This window comes from Carassius carassius, chromosome 13 (assembly GCF_963082965.1).
Source record: "Carassius carassius chromosome 13, fCarCar2.1, whole genome shotgun sequence".
In the NCBI taxonomy this organism is placed as follows: Eukaryota; Metazoa; Chordata; class Actinopteri; order Cypriniformes; family Cyprinidae; genus Carassius; species Carassius carassius.
Window position 1 is genome coordinate 28,193,523 of NC_081767.1, and position 21,570 is coordinate 28,215,092.

At 36.9% G+C, this 21,570-nt stretch overlaps 1 protein-coding gene across 1 annotated transcript in view; it reads left to right on the plus strand.

Annotated features, from left to right (window-relative positions):
* LOC132156280 (UPF0606 protein KIAA1549-like) overlaps positions 1 to 21,570 on the plus strand; it is a 49,626-nt gene that overhangs the window by 3,917 nt on the left and 24,139 nt on the right. Inside the window, exons 3-9 of the mRNA XM_059565211.1 lie at positions 16,136 to 18,277; positions 18,486 to 18,574; positions 19,331 to 19,499; positions 19,595 to 19,725; positions 20,437 to 20,626; positions 20,778 to 20,837; positions 21,189 to 21,334. Of these exons, the coding sequence (XP_059421194.1) occupies positions 16,136 to 18,277; positions 18,486 to 18,574; positions 19,331 to 19,499; positions 19,595 to 19,725; positions 20,437 to 20,626; positions 20,778 to 20,837; positions 21,189 to 21,334 (2,927 nt within the window). The remainder of the gene's footprint in view (positions 1 to 16,135; positions 18,278 to 18,485; positions 18,575 to 19,330; positions 19,500 to 19,594; positions 19,726 to 20,436; positions 20,627 to 20,777; positions 20,838 to 21,188; positions 21,335 to 21,570) is intronic.

Below are 21,570 nucleotides of genomic sequence, written 5' to 3' on the forward strand. Positions count from 1 at the left end.
TTTACTGAAAAAATGTAAACGACGGTGGGGGTTGATGCCGCTTTGGGCAAGTAACGTAACTGGAGTTGCGGTTTAACAACGGTACCACCTTCAGCACCATCTATTGCGGCAAGCCTACTCTATAGGGCAGTCTACTATAAATATGAACTTTTTGCATATGGTTTTGAAAGAATCTTTTTGTTTTCTTGTCACCAGTGCCAACCAGTGTATTTAAAGATGTTCTGTAGGCAGCGATGAGAGCACTCGTGGACTCAAAATCACGCAGGTGTAGCCCTACTTATAATTCTTGTAAATGAAAAGCTCTCTCACAGAATTCACACCGGGTGTCAGAGCCTCCTGAAAAACATTGTTGAGTTTTTGGGTTTGCCTGGAACTCAGTCAAATCTTTTGGCTAATTGCAAGTGTTGACTCTTTTTCAAGTAAAACCTGATCTGTGATTGATGACAATGAGTTCATTCATTATTCATCGCCTTTGGGACTGGGAACAGATAAATACACTGGCCCATCAAAAGCCACAGGAGCTGGATGTTGAGGCCACTGGCTGCTGGGCAAGCGAACAAAGTCCCATTGAGAAACAGGGACGGTTGGATAGCAGCTTCTTTGATGGTGAACCCATGCATTGCAGAGGAGGAGTTTGTGTGTGTTTAAAGGATACTAGTTTGGATTTCACCATAGGGAATGCTTGTAGTCAAGGTCATATCCATTGAAAGGTAATGTGCATGTAAAGTTAACCTCAGAGCGTCAAAATCAAAGCCATTCAAAGATAGTTAATGTGCAATATAAACTAATATGGAGTGGGATTTTAGTCCAGTGAAATTTAAGACTAGGCAACCAACGTAATATCTTGTTGGGCATCTCCTATCATGTTCTTCCCTGGTTAAGTCAAAAACTCTCATAAACAGAAGATATTATTTTCACTTTATGGTTTCGTGCTTGGTTAGCATGCCTGTAAATCAGATTTTTATGACTTTTACTGTCGTGGCCTAGTGGTTAGAGAGTTTGACTCCTAACCCTAGGGTTGCGAATTCGAGTCTTGGGCTGGCAATACCATGACTGAGGTGCCCTTGAGCAAGGCACTGAACCCCCAACTGCTCCCCGGGTGCCGCAGCATAAATGGCTGCCCACTGCTCGGGGTGTGTGTTCAGGGTTTGTGTGTTCATTTTGGATGGGTTAAATGCAGAGCACGAATTCTGAGTATGGGTCACCATACTTGGCTGTATGTCACGTCACTCTTTTAACATTCAAAATAAGTCCATAATAAACTCCATCCCCTGTGCATATATATAATTCCATCTGTTTGATAAGTAATTGTTTTAAATAACCCGTTTTAAATTAAAAGCGATAGCGTTCCAGTGGACAGAGATCATAACATTAGCACAGAATCAGTTCAGAATCAATCACCAAAAGATTCAGTTCGGTTCAGACACGTTCTGTGTCAGTCTGCTTCACGCTGAATCACACATGCGCAGTATCATCAGCTCCTCGGTTCTCGAATCGGACACATCCGACAGAAAAGGTTCTCGGTTCAGTGTACTGGTGATCCGATAAACCGATGCAACCAGTTCTTGACTCGAGAACGAGAAATGCTCCGGCAGTGGGCGTTTTCTTTTTCATGTTTTTGAAATAAGTCTCCCATGTTCACCAAGACTGCATTAATTTGATACATACATTAATATCGTAAAATCTTATTACAATTTAGAATGTTTGTTTTCTAAAGGCTGCTGGAAATTCAGCTTTGCCATCACAGGAATAAATTACATTTAAAACAGTCATTTTAAATTGTAATAATTCAGAGTAGTCATGTTTTTACTGGTTTTTGTCTGGTAGGTCACGGACACACTCATTTTGGTATTTTGCTGTTGAAGAAACATGAATACCAAGAGTTTAGTGAAACCATAAAAGCATCATCCTCATCCTTTCATAATCATCAGAATCTGCACCATGTTTTACAGAGTTGTCAGAAGATCTTGTCTGATGGAGTTTGAGTGTGAGAGGTGCGTCTCTTTCTCCTCTCTAAAGGAGTCTTGCTGCTTTGTAGTCAAAGGGTCCAGAAGTTTACGCAGTGAGATCAATCCAGTCCTGAGCACAAAATCCTCACAGTGACACAGTCTTCAGGGCCTCTCCAGTTACAGGCCTGGCCTTCCTGTCTTCCGAAGAAGACTGAGGGAGTGGGGGGTGGAGGCGGGGGCGCAGGGAAATTGAGCATCCTCCAGTGAGTTACACTATACGCCAGCCATGGAAAGTCTGCTTCTCTGGAGACCATCCCAATGTTACGAGTTAAAGTGTATCCCCACCTTCCTCATTACATCCTCTCCCCGTCTCAGTCGCTCTGAGGTTTTTTAATTTTTCTCGTTCTCATTTTTCTCGTCTGAGTCTTTCTGTACCCAGTTTGCACTCAAGTTTGGTTCTTTTCTCGAGTGTATTAGCACACAGGAACATGGTTGTGTGCCATTCAGAATTGATTTGACAATGCCTTAAATTCAATTTATTAATTTAACGGGTGGTTCCCACAGTCCTTGAAATCCTTGAAAGGTCATGGAAATTTATTAAGTGTAAAATGTAATGTAAAATTGTGTACTTATGCTATTAAAAAAAAGAAAAACCATGTGAGTGCAGTCTCTATTTTGTTTGTGCGTGTGTTGTAAGAATTATATGACAAAATAATATAACGTTTTTATTATTTTAGATGATATATCATCTATCTAATGGTCAACTTTTAAGTATCCAAATCTTTTAAAATACTCATAATTAAATTACACAATTAAATTAGGGGTGTGTGATTTCAGGATTTTTGATCATGGATGATTGACATGTCTCCACTATCTGTTGTAGTAGAAATATCATACTGTGCTACAATGCACATTCTATCAGTTGCAGTTCTGGAGCCTCTGCCTCAGTATACAACGCGTCATACTTTCACATCAAATGTTAACTCAGTGGTAGAATTACAATCACAGGACACTGCACTTATTTGCAATCACAAAAGTACATTATTTGCATGTGCTTTAAAGCCTTGTGGTTAAACATTTAATTTGTGTGTTGTTCGCTTTTCATGAGCACGTACACCTGAAATGCACGTGTGATTTTCATGATAAAAAAGTGTAATATGATATTTTTGCAATATCGCCCACCACTAAGTTAAATGTAATCTTGTCTCAAAATAAAGGTCCCATTTTTCATACTGTATATTATTATGATGTGATGCCTGAATTCTCTTGCAGCATTTAAAACAATACCATTTTAGTTTACATTGGTTTATTTTTACATGTAATAAATTAAAAATTAAACCAAATTAATTTTTTATTGGACATTATCTGCTGCTTTCTGTCAACTAGAATTTAACATTGGTGCATTTTCACCTCAAATGACTGGAAGAATCATGGAAAAATTATTTAAGGTAAAAGAATTTAAGCAAGAAGAATTTGTAGTTGAATTCATATTCAGTAAATTCCTCTTCAACATTAAATCATCCTGTGTGGCCAATTTGATTTTAATGTAATCATGAATTTAAAGCTAGCCATTTCTTAAATTCTCAGTTTTGCCTAATGCTGTAGAGTAGAGATGGACTCCAACATATATGGTGTCCATCAGCAGACATGACCTCAGTCTGATCAATTGAAACAGTCAGAGAAACAGTGTTTCGCCTGACATGACTCTGCTCTGCCTGTGTGCCATGTTAGGTAACACGTTCCAGCCTGATTTTACTCAAAACACAGCCAGCCTCTCAACCAGATGTTAGGCTGTAAAATTCAGGTGAATTTGACTATTAGTACTTTTTCACTTTGGAAAAATTGTCTCGGGCATATGCTTACAATAACAAGACTGTTCGTGACATGAGAGAAGCCACTGGTATGCGGTGTTATTTTTCCTTTGTAATTCATAGTAGTTCAGTCTATGTCTCTACATGGGAAATTTCACTCGTCTAGAGCACTTGGCCTCTGGTAAGACAAACAACAGAGCTCTGCTCAGTGTCAGAGGGGCCGATTCCATCCCTTATGTCGCTCTAATATTGCTCTTTTTATTTAAATAATTTTTTGGGGGAGAAAGACATCACTTTTTTATTTAGCGAGGTTGTATTAAACTGATCAAAAGTGACAGTAAAGACATTTATAATGTTACAAAACAGATAAAACGAACACCAGTGCAGACTCTGACTTGATTGTTCGATTAGACGGCATTCAGGGAGTCTGTACCAGTGTTAGGCAGAGGCAGTCACGCAATGGGATCAGCTTAAAACAGAAACATGTGTGGGCAAAGGGGGTTGAATTAATAGCAAAGACATTTTCTTTACTTTTTTTTCTTCTCCTTATTTACCCCTTTTCTTTGGAATAGCAACAGCCAGCAAATGAAACTTTTCCTAGAATGAGCCTGGCAAATGGAAGGAAATTACATCATTGGGGATTTGTAACTGATGTCTCAGTGTTTTCAGCAGTATAGGTCTTGGTTATAGTCTTAGTTGTTGAATGTTTCACAGCTGCTCTCTTCAAATTAGACTGTGCTAGACTAAAAGTTGCAGTTACGTCACATAAATGGCTCAGTTAAAAATACTGACCTCAAACTGTTGAATGGTAGGCTATATAGGCATTATATGGCAAATTATGTGCCAAAATAGCATGGTATTTTAATGTGATGCCACCACTGTACCAAGGTACAGATGAACCAGTTTTTGGTTCTGTTTGGGATGTGTTTATTGGGTTATTTCTCCCACTTACCACTGGACATGAATTTAGGGAGGAGCAAATTACATTTGAGTGTGCTAAACTGAATCATTAATGTGGCATTGATCTCATTTTCAGCCTCCTTGTGGTTTCAGCCTTTAAGACGTCATCCTTTTCACAAAGACAGAGAGAAATAGATGGAAAGACATATTGACCATAATGCTGTTTCTGAGACAGTTTCATTTAATTTTGGATCCCTTTGTGTTTTATTTTGAAAGCATTATGCAACACACTTCATCCGTTGTTCATAATGGAGGTCATCAGTCGGTCATAAGCATTATTTTATTAGCTGTGTGGCCATGTAGAGCTCAAAATAGAGTAGTTCACTGTTTCCTTGTGTGATGATAAGTACCTCACTGTCTCTGTAGTTCTTCGTCTCGCTGTTCTTTTGTATTTGACAACAACAGCCTCTCTTTTAAACACCTTTTAAATGATTTCCAACAGTTTTAAGCATCAAACGGCATGCAAAATCAGAGAACGTCTTTTGGTAAATGTGAATCTAATTGTTTTTAGTCTTGAGATTTCAAATGAAGTTTTGCATTATGTACTTTTAATTTTATCGTGTTCTGTGCACTTCATTTTTAAATTTTATTGGCATTTTAAGGCCAAAAGACATGTAAGCGTTTAATACAATACTGCGTTTTGTAATTACTTCCATAAATTAAATTGCATATGTGCAGACACCATTACATAACAAAACATGCATAAGTTTGGGCAAATAGAAAAGTCCATGGTTTTTGTGATCCTCATTAGATAAGAGAACCAATCTTTGCATTAAGATGGTTGGTGCATTAGATTTAGTATTTTGAATCTATCATGACTACTTTTACTGCTTTATGTTTAATAATAGTTCAGGCATATGTATTTCTATTGTCACTCTTAAAGGGTTAGTTCACCCAAATATTAAAATTATGTCATTAATGACTCACTCCCATGTCGTTCCAAACCTGTAAGGCCTGTGTTCATCTTCGGAACACAGTTTAAGATAGTTTAGATTTAGTCCGAGAGCTCTCAGTCCCTCCATTGAAGCTGTGTGTACGGTATACTGTGTTGGGGAAAGTTACTTTTAAAAGTAATGCATTACAATATTTAGTTACTCCCCAAAAAAGTAACTAATTGCGTTACTTAGTTACTTTTTATGGAAAGTAATGTTACGTTACTTTTGCGTTACTTTTCAGTTACTTTTTCTTACCTGGCTGAGGCTTGATCTCTCTCAGGTCTTACAGGTGTTTTTTTTGACTGAGAAGTTATTATACTAGTGTTTAAAGCCGTAATATATTCAACAACAGCCTATACAAGTCAAGCACCTTCATTTTCTTTTAAAAACACATAGGCTATATATTGAATAATAATATAGAATAATATTATATTCAGAGAACTTCCTGATCCCATAGCTATGCATGCTATATAAAAGATCAAAAAACATTACAGATTATGGAAAGTAATGTGTTTTTTACTTTTGTACTTATTGTGTGGGTAGAGTAAACTATATAAAGTGAATTCACTATCCATTTTTATAATAAGGAGTGTAATACTTGTTGCCATTATGAAATAAGTTCGAGCATATAAGGTTAAGGGTGTGCGATGCACACCGGTGATGTGGAGGGAGAACATACCGTTCGCTGGACTCAATGTCATCTCGTAAAACTGTGTGCAAGTCCGTAAAATATGACCTTGTCTTCATCATTCTCTGTTTCACTATCATCGTCAGCTTGAAACATTCTGAAAGCTTTGACAAAGTTCGAGCCATTGTCAGTGACCGTGGCAGTTATCTTACCACAAAGAGCATATGAGCTGTGAATTTGCTCTAACTCCGCTGGTATCGTACGTGTGTCTCCCACGAAATCGTCTGCAGGCGATTGCAGCTTTTTTCCGATGCAGAGTAGCAGGATCTATCCAGTGTACTGTAATTCCCAGAAAACTTTTATTCTGAGCAGTCCATAGATCTGCAGTGGTTGAAACATATTCCAAGTTGGCAAAAGTTTTCTTTAGTTCCGTCTCCATTTCCATATATGCATTATCCAAAAAGCTTGCAAAGGTTTTACGATCGGGCAGCACGCCTCCCGGCCTTTTCCCTGTCACAGAGATTTTGCTGATGATGATTTCTAAATGTGGGCGCCTCCACAGTGGACAGTGGCTGCATCTCCTCAACAATAAAAGCAGCAACCAATTTGTTGGGTTCAGTGGAACTAATTGTTTTACCTGGTGATGATGAACTGAAATCAAGCTTTTGTTGTTTAGCTTGAGGCGGGGCGGAGGTATCATTCGGCGCTCTCTCTTCCAATTCTGTAGTGCTGTGCTTTGCATGCAGATGTTTTTTTAAATTTGAGGTGGTGTTTTTTGCAGTTGACAAGAGCTTTTCACCAACGCATAATTTACACTTAACGATTATTCCCTTCTCCTTTTCTTCGACGATTTCAAAATAATGAGAATACTTCCATCGCAGTAATGTAACGCTCTGGCCTGCCATCTCCGTTCCTGACTAGAGTTTGTTCCCGCGCAGGGCGCGCACGTATCAGTGTTCTACGTGACTACGTTCATTTTAATTCAGTACTTTTTTCTTCTTTTTTTATGCAAATTAATTAAACTGAAAAGTAACTCGCATTACATTTTAAAAAAAGTAACTCAAATATTAATGTGTAAATTTATAAAGTAATGCATTACTTTACTCGTTACTCCAGAAAAGTAATATTATTACGTAACGCACGTTACTTGTAACGCGTTACCCCCAACACTGACTGTCCATGTCCAGAAAGGTAAGAAAAACATCTTCAAAGTAGTCCATGTGACATCAGAGTAGGCTTGTTGCGATAGTCGGTGTTACCGGTGATACACGGTGTTTAACCCACCTACCGGTCATAGCACTTGACCACCGGCATCGCCCCCATCGTGTTGAAGTTTTAGCCTATAGCAATAAAGCACTTAATTCGGTTAGTGACTACGTGCCTTCGTTATTTAGCGTAAGCGGAACGAGCGCCGCAGTAAAGCAGCAGTTGTCCGATTTAATTTATCATTTGAGGAGAGTGAGGCGAGCTAACTGGCAAAGGATGGCGGAAGATCTGGTTTCAAAGCGAACTGTTGCAATTTAAAATGAAGGTTTTTCGTTTATTGTTTCTCATTTAGCCTATTTATATTTTTTTTGTACAGTGTATGCAGTTAATAGGTCTACCTCTTTTTTTTAACAGCTTAACGTGAGTTTAATTTTTATATTAGTTTTTTTTGCACTTAAGTGTCCAGTGATTATTCGGGTAGGCTACCTTATTTAACAAAGTTTTTGATGTTCGTTCGTTTCATATTCGATGGTTGTGCTGTGTTTTTTTTTTTTTTTGCTGAAAAAGGCAGGCACTTTATTTAACGAATATTTATAATTATTTAACGAGTCTTGTTTGATACTTGAACGATGTGTGCAGTGGTTCGTTTTGTTAATAAATGCACTTTAAAGGTGTTTCATAAGTGCTTTTGTTTAGTTTTTCCATGGTGTGTTAAGTTATTATTCATTTTGCAATAAAGATGTGTGTAATACAAGCGAGTGTCTTATTGTTTTGTGTATTTTTATTAAGAATAAAATAAATTAACCCATGATTAATTCAAACAAATGCTACTGAATTGCCGCTAATTAAAGTGAAAGTAAATTGAGACGTGTGCACGTCTGCATGACCGCATTTTCGGCCACCCGAAATCCTCGACACGCAACCCCGGTGACACCGGGATTACCGTTTTTTTTTTACACGTCGATTAACCGGTGGAAAAAATCCGTCACCGCAACATCCCTACATCAGAGGGTCAGTTTGAAGCATCAAAAATTCATTTTGGTCCAAAAATAGCAAAAACTATGACTTTATTCAGCATTGTCTTCTCTTCCGGTCTGTTGTGAGCACGTTCACTGTAGTGTAGTGATATCTGATTCGCGAACGAATCACTCGATGTAACCGGATCTTCTTGAACCAGTTCACCAAATCGAACTGAATCGTTTGAAACGGTTCGCATCTCCAATACGCATTAATCCACAAATGACTTAAGATGTTAACTTTTTTAATGTGGCTGACACTCCCTCTGAGTTCAAACAAACCAATATCCCGAAACAATTCATTTACTCAGACAGTACACTGACTGAACTGTGAAGAGAGAACTGAAGATGAACACCGAGCCGAGCCAGATAACGAACGAAAGATTGACTCGTTCTCTATAATCTAAGCATTATGCATGAATGTTTATATTATGCTGTTAATGACCACTGGTTTAAATTAAACTGGTAATTTTATGAATCATTTTTAAATACTGCAAGTCCTTTTTGTCACTGTTCATCATCTCATTGACATTTACATTTGCATCTGACACGTATCTCTTGGGTAGATCTCGCTGTCTGTGATAGTAATAGCTCTAACAATTGCCAGACTGCTCATGCATTACACAATTGGATTTCTGTACCAGGTGGCAAAGGGAGTCATTGCCGCACTGTTGTGTGGAGTCGAGGTATTTCCCCTGCTGCCCGTCTGTCGGGCGAGAGGCTGCCTGCCATTACTCACGATAAACACTGCTCATTAATGCTGAAGGTGACCCTCTTACAATTAATTATTGAACTTGTCCATCAACTTATCCAAAATTATTAAGTCACTCCATCATTAATTACTTTATTGTCTTTGCTTTGAATGATTTTAGAGTTTCTGTTGGTGCCATTTTACATCATTTGACTTCATCAGACGACATATTATAGAAAAGAAAGAAAAGATCAGGGCTAGACAATGTAGCTAAAATAATAGTAATATTTTAAATTTTTCATTTCATCATTTCATTTTCTAACTATATCCAATATAACTCTATAATAACAATATTACCCAAACGGCTATTGTTTATCAAGTTGATTTGAGAAAATACAGTTAAAAAAAGCCAGGCATGTTTTTCACTCTTGAGACATTATAGTATTTTTTTATTTATATGCACCAATATAACCCAATAATAAACATCAATATTTAATAGATATAACTGAAATATTTACTATTTAATTTTACTAGAATATCCTAATATATATAAAATGGCTTCTGAGCGAATAGGGATCTGAGAAAAGAAATCTAAATGTCCGCGCACTCATCTGATGAGGTCAGGGGTCAGGCAGTAATCTGTGCCTCTTCTGTCTGGTTTGTTAGCTTTAGGCTTGCTCAGTGACCTGAGAAATGGTGGATCAACAATTGATGTTTGGTAAAGATAGTTGAAAACATTAGTATTCAGCAGTGTGCCACAGTATACTTAATGACTCTCACCTTCCCTCTGAAAGAGACTCGTGCATCAAACTGGATATTTATGATTCCTGTGAGTTTTATGTCTTCATTAAACGGTTAGTTCACCCAAATATTAAAATGATGTCATTAATGACTCACCCTCATGTCGTTCCAAACCTGTAAGACCTTCGTTCATCTTCATCATTCATTCAGCATTGTCCTCTCTTCCGGGTCTGTTGTGAGCATGTTCACAACACTGCAGTGACGCTGCTGACACGTTTTCTTTGTTATTGGGCGCACCAGAAAACACGTCAGCAGCATCATACGTCAACTGTCACAGCAGTCACACTCACAACAGACCCGGAAGAGAAGACAATGCTGAATAAACTTGTAGTTTTAATAACATCATTTTAATATTTGGGTGAACTAACCCTTTAATCAGTCAGCTGAAATGGCATAATAATATTCTTCGAGGTTTGTGGTTTCTTTAGAGCTGTACATTGAGTTTACTGAGCTTTCATGTCAGTGCTCAGATACTGTGTCCCAATTTGCATACTTTTTACTTAATAGCAGGCAAGTTGAGAATCAACGCGTCCCAAAATCATAATATGATTTTTAAAAGTAAGTTAAAGATTTTAAAGCTTTATTGTGTGGCTTTTCAAAAAATTTAGATAAAATGCATGTTTTGGAGCTAATAATATCCTATTTCTTTTTTTTAAGTTAATTGTACGAACTTAAGGTTAAGTAATAAGGAATTTAAAGCTACTTAATCTAGCTATTATGCAAACATTTGCATGCAACTTGAGATTAAAAACTGAAAATTCTAGGTAAAGATCACTTGTGAACAGATTATTTATTGTATATATTCCAATCAAGGTGTAGTTTTGTCATATTAATGCAAAAATGATCTGTTACAAATCTGTTATTTGTGTTTTTTGGATACATGAAGGGAGATGTGTAATTGCCCAAAGCATGACTAACTTAAAATGCCATTACGGACACTGACTGATATTAAACACAGCAATATGTCCTGTATCTAAAAAAATCTTAAATTGGTTTAAGGGATCGAATTAAAATCTTTCTTGAAAGCGTTTCAGAGGGCATTCACACCTGGTCTTTTCAGTGTCCAGGTGTATTCAGGACCTTAATGAGGACCTGAAAATTTTGAAATATCATACTTTTTGCTGTACTTTTCAGTCATTCAAGTACAGCCCTTTGAAAATAAAAGCTAATTGAAAATATTAATAATTTATATAAATAATTTATATGATGTTATAGCATTTATTAATATTTTCAATTTGCTTTTAATATACACATATATATATATATATATATATATATATATATATATATATATATATACTTTCAGTGTTCAATTTAATTAGAATTAGATTTAAAAATTTCTGTTTAGATTTAATATAATTTTTTTTTCAGTCAATACAGCATTCTTAAGTTTTTCATCTGTTTTTTTATTTTATTTTAGGTTTATTGCAATGAAAACCTTTTTTAATAGTTAAAGTTTAGTTAACAATAGAAATATTGTGTGTTAGTGTTCAAGGTGCTTTACCTAAGACTTTTTCCTCCTTGTTAAAGTCTAACAGTTTGTCTTTCTTCTGTTTCTCTGTTTAGTTGATGATTTGTTTTACAAAGCCGCCTGCTTTATAGGGGCTTCAAACACTTGGCCCAGAGCGTTGCAGTGAGTAATGCAGCCTCATAGACTATCAAAGAAGTATGAAGAAGCCCAAACACAGAGCATATTGACCTGATTAATGTAGCTTTAGATGTTGTTCTTTTGTGAATTGCTGTTGTGTTTTATGTTTGATGAAGTCAATCACATAATCAATGCCAAAAAGCAGTTTCTTATTTGCTGCTTCACTGTTGTCACAGATTTTCTTGTCTTTTTTTGCTGCTGCTTTTCATCATCTTTAAAGTGGTCTGTGGACAAGGCTGATGCTATGGAACTTTCTCTAATGATGTTTCTTTTGATGACAGAGTTTTATATGAAGTCATGTTCTCCCTTACATCCATGTCTTATTTTCCATTTTTGGGGGGATCAGATTCAGAAGTCTAAATATAGAATTGTGGTTTAACAAGAAGTCTGTGTGAAGTCCATGTGTTGGGGTAGATTCTTTAGAAGGCTGAGTGATGTTAGTTATTGCTGAGTCACAAATCTGGCTCATGCTTTGAATCTGAGACGTTGTTGAAATAGTATGTTTCTACGAATAATCTTCTGTTAAAAGTTGTTGTTAAGAATGTTATTTGTTGCAGATGACTGGCTGTTCCTATATTAGCATTTGAAAATTTAATTCAGTTTTGTCTTTTATTTTTATGGTAATTTTAAGAAATAACAAGGTAAATAAAAGCATATGCATTGACCTAGTTTCTCATTTACCAATGCCACCTTGCAAATACTCCTATTATGATATTATATTGATGTCTTGGTCATTATATGTTATATTATTTGGTTTGTGATGGAATAGGGCATCTGTGTTCCAGTGTTGTAATGCCACAATATATGTGAAAAAATGCCACACAAAATATTATTGATTTTGACATGACATTTGCGCAGAGGTGGGTAGAGTACCCAAAACCTGTACTCAAGTAAAAGTAAAAGTACTTCTAGAAATATTTACTCAAGTAAAAGTAAAAGTACTAGTCTTGAATAGTTACTTGAGTAAGAGTAAAAGAGTATCGGATAAAAAATCTACTCAAGTAGTTAGTTACTAGTTACTTTGGGTCATATATAATGAGCCTATTTTTATTTAGATGTATAGATAAAATGTATGTAATGTATGTGTGTGTATAAATGTATATATTTCATCAGCCTTTACTCCAATTTATGTAATTAACTCCCAATTTTATTTTTAATACGACTGACTTTATATTAAATGTGAATTTAACATTGAAAGTTAATGTGATATAAATGTTGCTACTAATCTTTCATTGTTCAGAAAGAGAGCAAATAACATTTACATTATTAAAGATCATTTTCACTGACAGTCTAGATTTCAATCACTCTCAGAAACTCCCATTAAAATCACTGAAACTGTTAATACTGTGAAATCAATATCTTAATTAAACATTCGTACACAAATCTGCACTTTGTTGTTTCTGACGAGAGAATTCGCCAGAAAGAGGTATTCAGTCAGTGAGCGAGTGAAGGAAGCACCGGCATTTTAGGGATGACTCATCGGAACACCTCTGATTGGCCAATGCTTTAATAAGCTCAAAAGAATCATGTGTGATTGGTTATAATGCGCAGTGCTGTAAAAACGCGTCTGTCTCTGGCTCAGCGCCAGCCAGCAATCACAGATCTGAATTTAGCAGCTGATATGACTTGCTGAACGTACTCGCACCGGTGTGATTGTATTAATATTAATAAAATCATCACAATCATCAGCTATTTTTTGTCTTTTGGAAGCTGCATTCAACTTGACTCCCCTCTGTTATAAGCCACACACGTACAACAAACTAATGTCACAGTGGTATCGTGTACTGTAATCGAATGTAGCCCAAGTTATTACCTGTAAAACAGTAGACAGCACACGCGGTGTTCATCTAATAAGGATCTCCATCGCTAGCAAATAATAGCCTTTGCAGATTTGCTTTCAATTCAGTGCAGTTCCATAGCCACGTTTTCAACGCTGCTGATGATCTTAAACGTTACAACTCTGAGTGAACCGCTTCAGATGCTCAGCGCGTGCGGCAGGGAACTGAACGACTCATTCAAACTGATTCATGAACCAATTCACTCGTTTGCCAATTGGTTTGATCAAGCCTTTGAACAGAATTGACTCAAAAGAATGAATCATTCGCGAATGGGCATCGCTCATTGTCCAGAGAAAAGTAGAAGGCGCGTTTGGAATAAACTGAAGCATTTATAACATTTATTGCATTAAGATAAAGTAACGTGAGGAGCGTTGCCCACAGTAACGAAGTAAAAGTACAGATTTTTCCCCAAACATTTACTCAAGTAAGAGTATAAAGTAGCCATCTTTAAATATACTCCGAAAAGTATTAGTTACCCCAAAAAATTACTCAAGTAAATGTAACGAAGTAAATGTAACTCGTTACTACCCACCTCTGCATTTGCGATCATGTATTGGATTATTTACCTTACAATACTGTGAAAGAATAAGTAGGTCTAAATCCATAAAGTGCACCACTTTGCACTAGAGCTGCACAATAATTCGTTAAAAGATTGCAATCTCGATTCAGACACCCTCTCGATCAGATTTTTCTAAATGACAACGATTCCCGAGTCTGCTAAACCTTTGACAAAGTCTTACCGGATCATTCAAATCCGTGTTCACACTGCCGCTGACACAGAGAGAGCAGTTAGCATGTTTGGTTAAAAAAAAACATCTTCACAAATGGTCTTTTCAACTACACAGTATTATTTAGTCACAGTCTTTTCAACTACACAGTCTTTTAGTCATTTATATGTATATATGATAAAATATAACAAATCTCCTTTTGAAAGTACTGCGCTTCAAATAACGTTTGTGTCGATTGCATTGTTTCAATGTACATATACAATACAAGTGTCTTAATTTATTTGTCAATGAATGAATTTTTCATTCAAGAGAATCGTTCAAAAACGCTGATTCATCCAGTAATGAAACAAGGGAAGTAGGTTTATGAGTGAGTCATTGAATCAGTGATTCAAACAACTTGTTCATCATTCTAATATAAAAAAACTGGGGTTTTAAATATATTATATATACACTACCAGTCAAAAGTTTTTTTTAAGATGTGTAATGTTTTTTAAAGTCTCTTCTGCTCGCCAAACCTGCATTTATTTGCTCCAAAGTACAGCAAAAACAGTATAGTTTTTAAATATTTTTACAATTTAAAATAACTGCTTTCTACTTGAATGTCTTTTAAAATGTAAAATTTATTTCTGTGATGTGCAGCTGTATTTTCAGCATCATTACTCCAGTCTTCAGTGTCACATGATCTTTAGAAATCATTCTAATATGATGATTTGCTGTTCAAAAAAACATTTATTATTATTATTATTATTATTATGTTGAAAACAGATGGGTAGATCTTTTTCAGGTTTCTTTGATAGAAAGTTCAGAAGAACAACATTTATGTGAAATAGAAATATTTTGTTATAAATGTCTTTGTCACACTTGCTCAATTTAAAGGATCCTTGCAAAATAAAAGTATTAATTTATATACTCGTGATAATGATAATAGTAATAATAATAATAAAAAAGAATCGTAGGACAATTGTGATCTCTATATGAGACCAAAAAAATCGTGATTCTCAATTTATCCAGAATCGTGCAGCCTTACTTTGCACAATGACCAATTTGGTTGTAGTTACATTATTCCTCCTCAAAATAAATGAGGAGGAATAATTTACCTAACCTCCTCAGGGAAAACTAATTTTATCAGAATAGTGCATGAGACTGTTTTTCTTACTTAAGCTTCATTAAGAAGCTTCTCATCTTTGCCTTCCATCCATAATCTATGAATGGGTCATTTCATTACTGTGCAGCTGCTTCTGAACGCCAAGACAAACACTGCCTCCGTACCCACCATAAAAAACAATGCAAATGGAAAGTTTATAATACGTTTGGTGGAATATAAACCAGACAGGCTGATACTACTTTCTGGAATCCTTCTTAAAAGTGGCATGCTTAATTATTTCAATAATCTCCTGTTTCGTGGCCTTGGCAAATTCCAAACCTCCTTCACATGTGAGAGATTGTGACTTGGGTAATCGTGACAGTTCAACTTATGCAAGAGAAAAGGCCTTGAAGCATCTGTTTGCAATGGCATGATGAAAGTCCTCAGAACTCAAACTGTTTGCTGTAACTGTGTGAAATCATGTTCAGTGACCTTACTCTGCATCTGTGTTTTACTCTGCTATTTACTGGTGTGGCTTGATTGACTTAATTTGTTGACATTAATCAGTCAAAATCAGTATTTCTCCCAATTACTTAAACTTATTGGTACAAAGGGTGAATAGAGAAGTGTGTAAGGCTTGCACAAAGAGTTTGTGGTAGTTTGTTATAAATAATAAACATTCCATATTTCTAATTACAAATATTAAATTACAATGATTAGGTATATATATGCATTGCTTTGTGCATTTTGTTGTTTTCCACATAGTTTCATTGCTATTTTTTTCAGTTTGCATTAGATAATTTCATTTATTTGGTTTTGCTGTGTTTGTGTCTCCCTTAGTCCGGCCTTTGGAGGCTCCAAAAATGCCAAATGAGTTTTCAGTGGAAGTGCTACGTAATGCATCGTCCGCCTTGTCTGGATTTTCTCTTTCACCTAGTTTGGATCCATCCAAAGCCACAGAGGGTAACAATCGCAATGTTAACACTGGATCAGTATTCACTTACTCCCTGAACTCTGTCACAAGCCCAGAGCCTCTTGCCACACCTCCTTTAAAAGTCCTAAAGTCTGGAGAGGGAGTTGGATATACCCGCAGAAGTTCCTCCAGACAGCATCGACAACTAAATTCTCCAGTGCCTACCTCCCATAATGTGCCCTTATCTTGGTCTGCTATCAGCACAGCTCCCCAAATATCACAGGCCACAGGTTCATCTGTGCCATCTAGCTTGCCTTCAGTTGGACAAGATTCTCCTTACGAGCCTCCTGTTCTTTCCCCTCAAACGCAGTATGGGACGATGGGAGTCAGTGACTCTGGGGTTCCTTTTAGAGACCGATTGGAACCATCCAGTAGAATCCAAGACTTCCAGTTACAACCCAGCCATGACCCAAACACCCAGATAGGCTATCAGCCTATGGAACCAAGTAATGTTGTACACCATCTAATGACTTCAGTGTCTGTCGAGCCAACTATGGGCCCACCCGAAGACTTTTTCCCAACCAACACCATGGATGTGGACTATGGTTCTGGAGATTACCTAGAAACAGTGTCCTTCATGGGATCTGAAGGCAATGACTATACACGGGTTAGCAATCTACCCTCTGATATGTATGACTCTGAGGACTCAAATTCCAAGACCTATGACACCACATTCCCCACAAGAATGCTGATGTCATTTTCCAGCAAACATTTGTATCCTTCATCTATCAGTGTTACTAGTTCTTTCCCCAGCAAACTTGTTGAAAATTCCAGTTTTAATAGCTATTCAACCTTGAATGGAGCCACCACTGAATTAACCAAACACGCAACAACCTTTCAGAATTTTACAACTGTTGTGCCCCTTACAATGTCAAGAACTCCAGTTTCCACCAGTATTTTGACATCAGACCTTGGCCACACCATTTCTCCATCTCTTTTAACCATCCATCCAACCAGAATCCATTCTTTACCCATTCTCCCGACAACTTCAGATGTCTTAAACCAGAACCAGTCGGTAAACGAGAGCTCAGATTTTGCATCTGACTGGGCAGGCACTGTTACAGTCCAACCCACTGATGTTCTTTTACCAGATATGAACAGCTTAGAGTATTACACTATCCAGTTGACCAAGGACAATGGTAGCTTGCCAGAGCCCACTGCCAATCAGATGGCATCTAGTGTTTCGTCTTTCATTCCGATAGGCACTACACATATTGTGAGCACCAGAACCTACACCATTGACCCAAGTTACATGCTAACAACGTTGTTTGATGAAGATCTACAGCCTACAGGTAACAGTTTCTGGACTGAGGAATCCTCAACAGATATCTCTGGATATGAGCCTTTTAACACCACTATCTTGGATCCCTCTGAAGTAAGACCGAGTTTAACAGATACTACAGTGCCATATTTAGAACCGTCATTTAAGCCGACACACTCAATAGACCCTTTAACTTCGATGGGAAATATAAACTCAACTACTGATTGGGCTACCACACCTTTTACAGCATACAACACTTCATTACTGGTGACTACCCCACCTCCATTGACCAAGGAATCAGATGGCATGTCTTCTGTTGATGACAGACAATGGATTATCACCTCACTCTCAACAGAGAACCTCTTTCCTAGTAGTGTACTTCCCACTGTTTTAATAACCACCTCTATCATTGTTTCTGAATACCCAACTGCCTCAACCTTCACCATCCACTCCACCCCTCCTGCAACAGAGATGGCTGATGAAGGATTTGTGTCTGGAACAACATCTGACACCATGGTTACTGATAACGATAACGCCACACTGATCGGTAGCCTAACAACCACGTCCTCCCCAGAATTACATAATGACACCACTGTCACGCTTTTCACTATCATAAGCTTCAACAACACATCAGTGACTTCCGTGAACAATACATCAGTTACAACCCTCACCACAACCCCTCCAAAAACCACTGTCCAGAAGTATCTCTGCAACATCAATAAACCTGACACCTACTTGATCAGAGTTGGTAAGACATAACAAAAATAAATTTGCTGAACATTTTTAGACCAGAAAGGTGTTCATGTCAATTTTTTAGGGTCAGTGTGCAACTCAATTAATAAAGCACTGATGCACCTTAAGCAATAGTTAGATTAGCAAGCATGATTTCATAGTAATGTATTTTAATATTTAAGGCTCTAAGAATAACATTAAGCCTGATATTTGCTCTGTTGTAGGGTTTCCTCCAGGGTCCACTGCTGGATATGCCAAAGCCAAAGTCATAGAGATTCTCAAAGCAGAGTATAACCGCTCTGTAGAGCTTCAGGTACTATGACTTTTTTTGTTGTTGTTGTTCTTTTCTTTATTGATTTAAAGCAGTGACAGCAATTCTGCTGAATCTACATTTTTTTAAACAATATTATATAATTACAGTTACAAATACCTTTATTCTAGAATTTTTTTATGATGGAAAGGCATCTAAAATTTTTGATTTTCTCACATTTTTTTATTAAAAAAACAATCACAATTTCCAGTACATATATATTTTGCAAATATTATGCAAAATAAATGCATATATTTAATGCATATTTTGGGATATCAATATACACTTTGATGCAAAGAAACATTTTTAAATGTTACCAGGATATGGATGGAATGTTGCACACACAAAATAGTTTTTGCGATATTTCTATTTATTGCATAAAATGAATTCACAACTTTGTTGGAAACATAGGTGTGGTATTTAGGAATGTGTACTTTCCAAGAATTATCTATTGAAATTAAAAAGAAAATTTAGTTTTTTTAAATAAGTTTTGTAATCCAATGTTGTGTCAGTGGAACATAGATAAAATCATCACTTCCTGGTTTATCTCGTGGGTCCTCATGAACAAACAACACCTAATTTGGTTCTTTCTAATGCCCTGCACTTAACAATAAAGAGTTTGCCTCAACTTTTATAGTTCCACTGAAAGGCTATTTGATGTTCTCCATGTACTTGAAAAAAGTTTGAAATTGCTATTGCAGATATGATGTACATATCCTTGACATCAAATGTTTCTAATAAGCTCTTTGTATGTTGTAGGTAGTAAAAGCTCCCCCAGACTTTGTGTTTCGTGCTGTGTCTGGTGAAGTGGTTTATACTGCCATATCAGTCATTAATGCCCTGAGAATCTTTGCTCAGACCACCAGCTCCTTTATCAGCATATCACCCATCAGTCCTGTACCAGGCCTGCAATACCATGTACATACAGGTAACTGCAGTGAAAACTTGATGTCACAGTTCTTGAATATTCTCGCTGGCATTTATATTTTGTTGCATATATGTATGTCTTTTGTCTGTCTGCAGTTCTACAGTTTGTACCCAGCCATGTAGATGTGCGAATGTGTACCTTCAGTGAGCAGGCAGAGAAGGGTCTTATCACAGCCTTAGCTGAAGTCCGCCGACGCTCACAGGAGTCCACAAACTTCACTGTAAATGTACGTTGACTGCTTTACCCAGCTTACGATATTAAGAGCTCAAACAACAAATACCTGACACTGAACTCTTTCAAATCCTCTTAATTACTGCTTATTTAATGTAGTTTTGCTTAAATTACTCCTTTAGCGGCATACACAATGACGCTATATAATGTAAATGAGCCAAATAAGAATAAAATTTTAATGTTTTTATCCTTTAACAAGCAAGTTTTTGATTTTAGCAAAAAGGAGCATGCTTTTAACTTCAGTTGTGTGATTTCAATTCAAGGCTTGATTGCATTCAGTGCAGTGGGATGACATCATCTCAAGCTGTTTGCTCTGATTGGATAAGGAAAGTGCAGGACTGCATAATTCAACTGTTGTCAAGGCAACAAAACTAATGGCTTTTATTCATTTCATGCACTTAGGTTCAGAAAGTGTATGCACTTTAATAGATCAGTGAGTGTTAATGAATTGTGTATTTTTTTTATATTAAGATTTTTAATGTGTATGTATAATTAATTTTAAATGGTCTTTTTTTTTTAGTTCACATTTTACATTAGATAATTGATTGGAAACCTGAATGTGTTTGGTTTATAAAATTGTACAGAAATATGTCTTTTGGATGTTGTTAATTTCTAAAATCCCTTTCTGGAGAATATGTCTCTAATTCTAATGTCTAATGGCTTTAGGTTCATGCAATTGTATATTAGAGACTGAATTGTTTTGTAGATTTTAAACGTCACCATGAGTCCCGTGGACACGGCAGCACAACAGCAGAAGGTTCCAGTGGAGATCATCTTTGCTGTGCGCGATATCCGCGGGTATGTGCCAGGGACAGAGGTGAGCACCCAGCTTCGACAACTCAGTGTGGTCGAGTACAGCTACTACCTTGGCTACCCTGTATGGCAGATTGCAGAACGTGAGTACACACTAATTTCTGTGCAATTTCTAGCTTTTAAATTAGCTTAAACTAATTAGAAATCAGCTGAAGTGTGCTATATGTTATAATGAAAATGGAATTATATTTATTCATATTTGATATTTTTCTTCTTACTTCTCTGCACTATTAGCTTTCCACTACCCAGAGCTGAACACAACCCAACTGCTTCGTTCCTCGTGGGTTAGAACAGGTACTGACCTGCTGATGTTAAACTTAACACACTGGGTATTACAAAGTACACTACTGTTTGAAAGTTAGAGGCCAGTGTTATAATTATTTTTTTTTTTTAAGAAAAAGAATTTGGTATTTTATTCAGCAAGGATGCATTCAATTTATCACAAGTGACAGTAAAGACTATTTATCACTTTGATCCGATATCTGCAGCCTTGGTGAGCATCTGAGACTTCCTTCAAAACAAAGCAACCCCTACTTTTGAACAGTAGAGTAATGTTACTATACCATCAAATATTCAGTATATTTCTGAGAGACAGAAATGAGCTATTGCAATGTCATAATGTCATGTTTTACATACTACGTTCAGTGTTGTTGGGAGTGTTGGACCAGCCCGTGAGTGACAAGATCTTCAAGGCTACAACTGAGAGGAGACTGGCTCAGTTGCTGAGTGATGCATTGGGTGCCGGGCGCCGCTTTAGAAGAGCAACTATGGTGGGAAACAACAGCGTGCAGGTTTGTAAATCATCTGTGTCATGTGACCTTATATTTTCATGTCTTGCTTTCCACGCATGAGCTCACTGGATTCATTTATAGAGCTCTTCCTGTGTGCATGTCTAATGCCTTTCTGGATTCTTAATCAGTCTCTGTCTTTGTGGTGCATCCCCCCACACCTGCTCTCCCCCCCGCACTTCTTCATTCAGGGACAAGGAGTATCCATGGCAACACCCTCCTATTCATCCCTGGCCTGC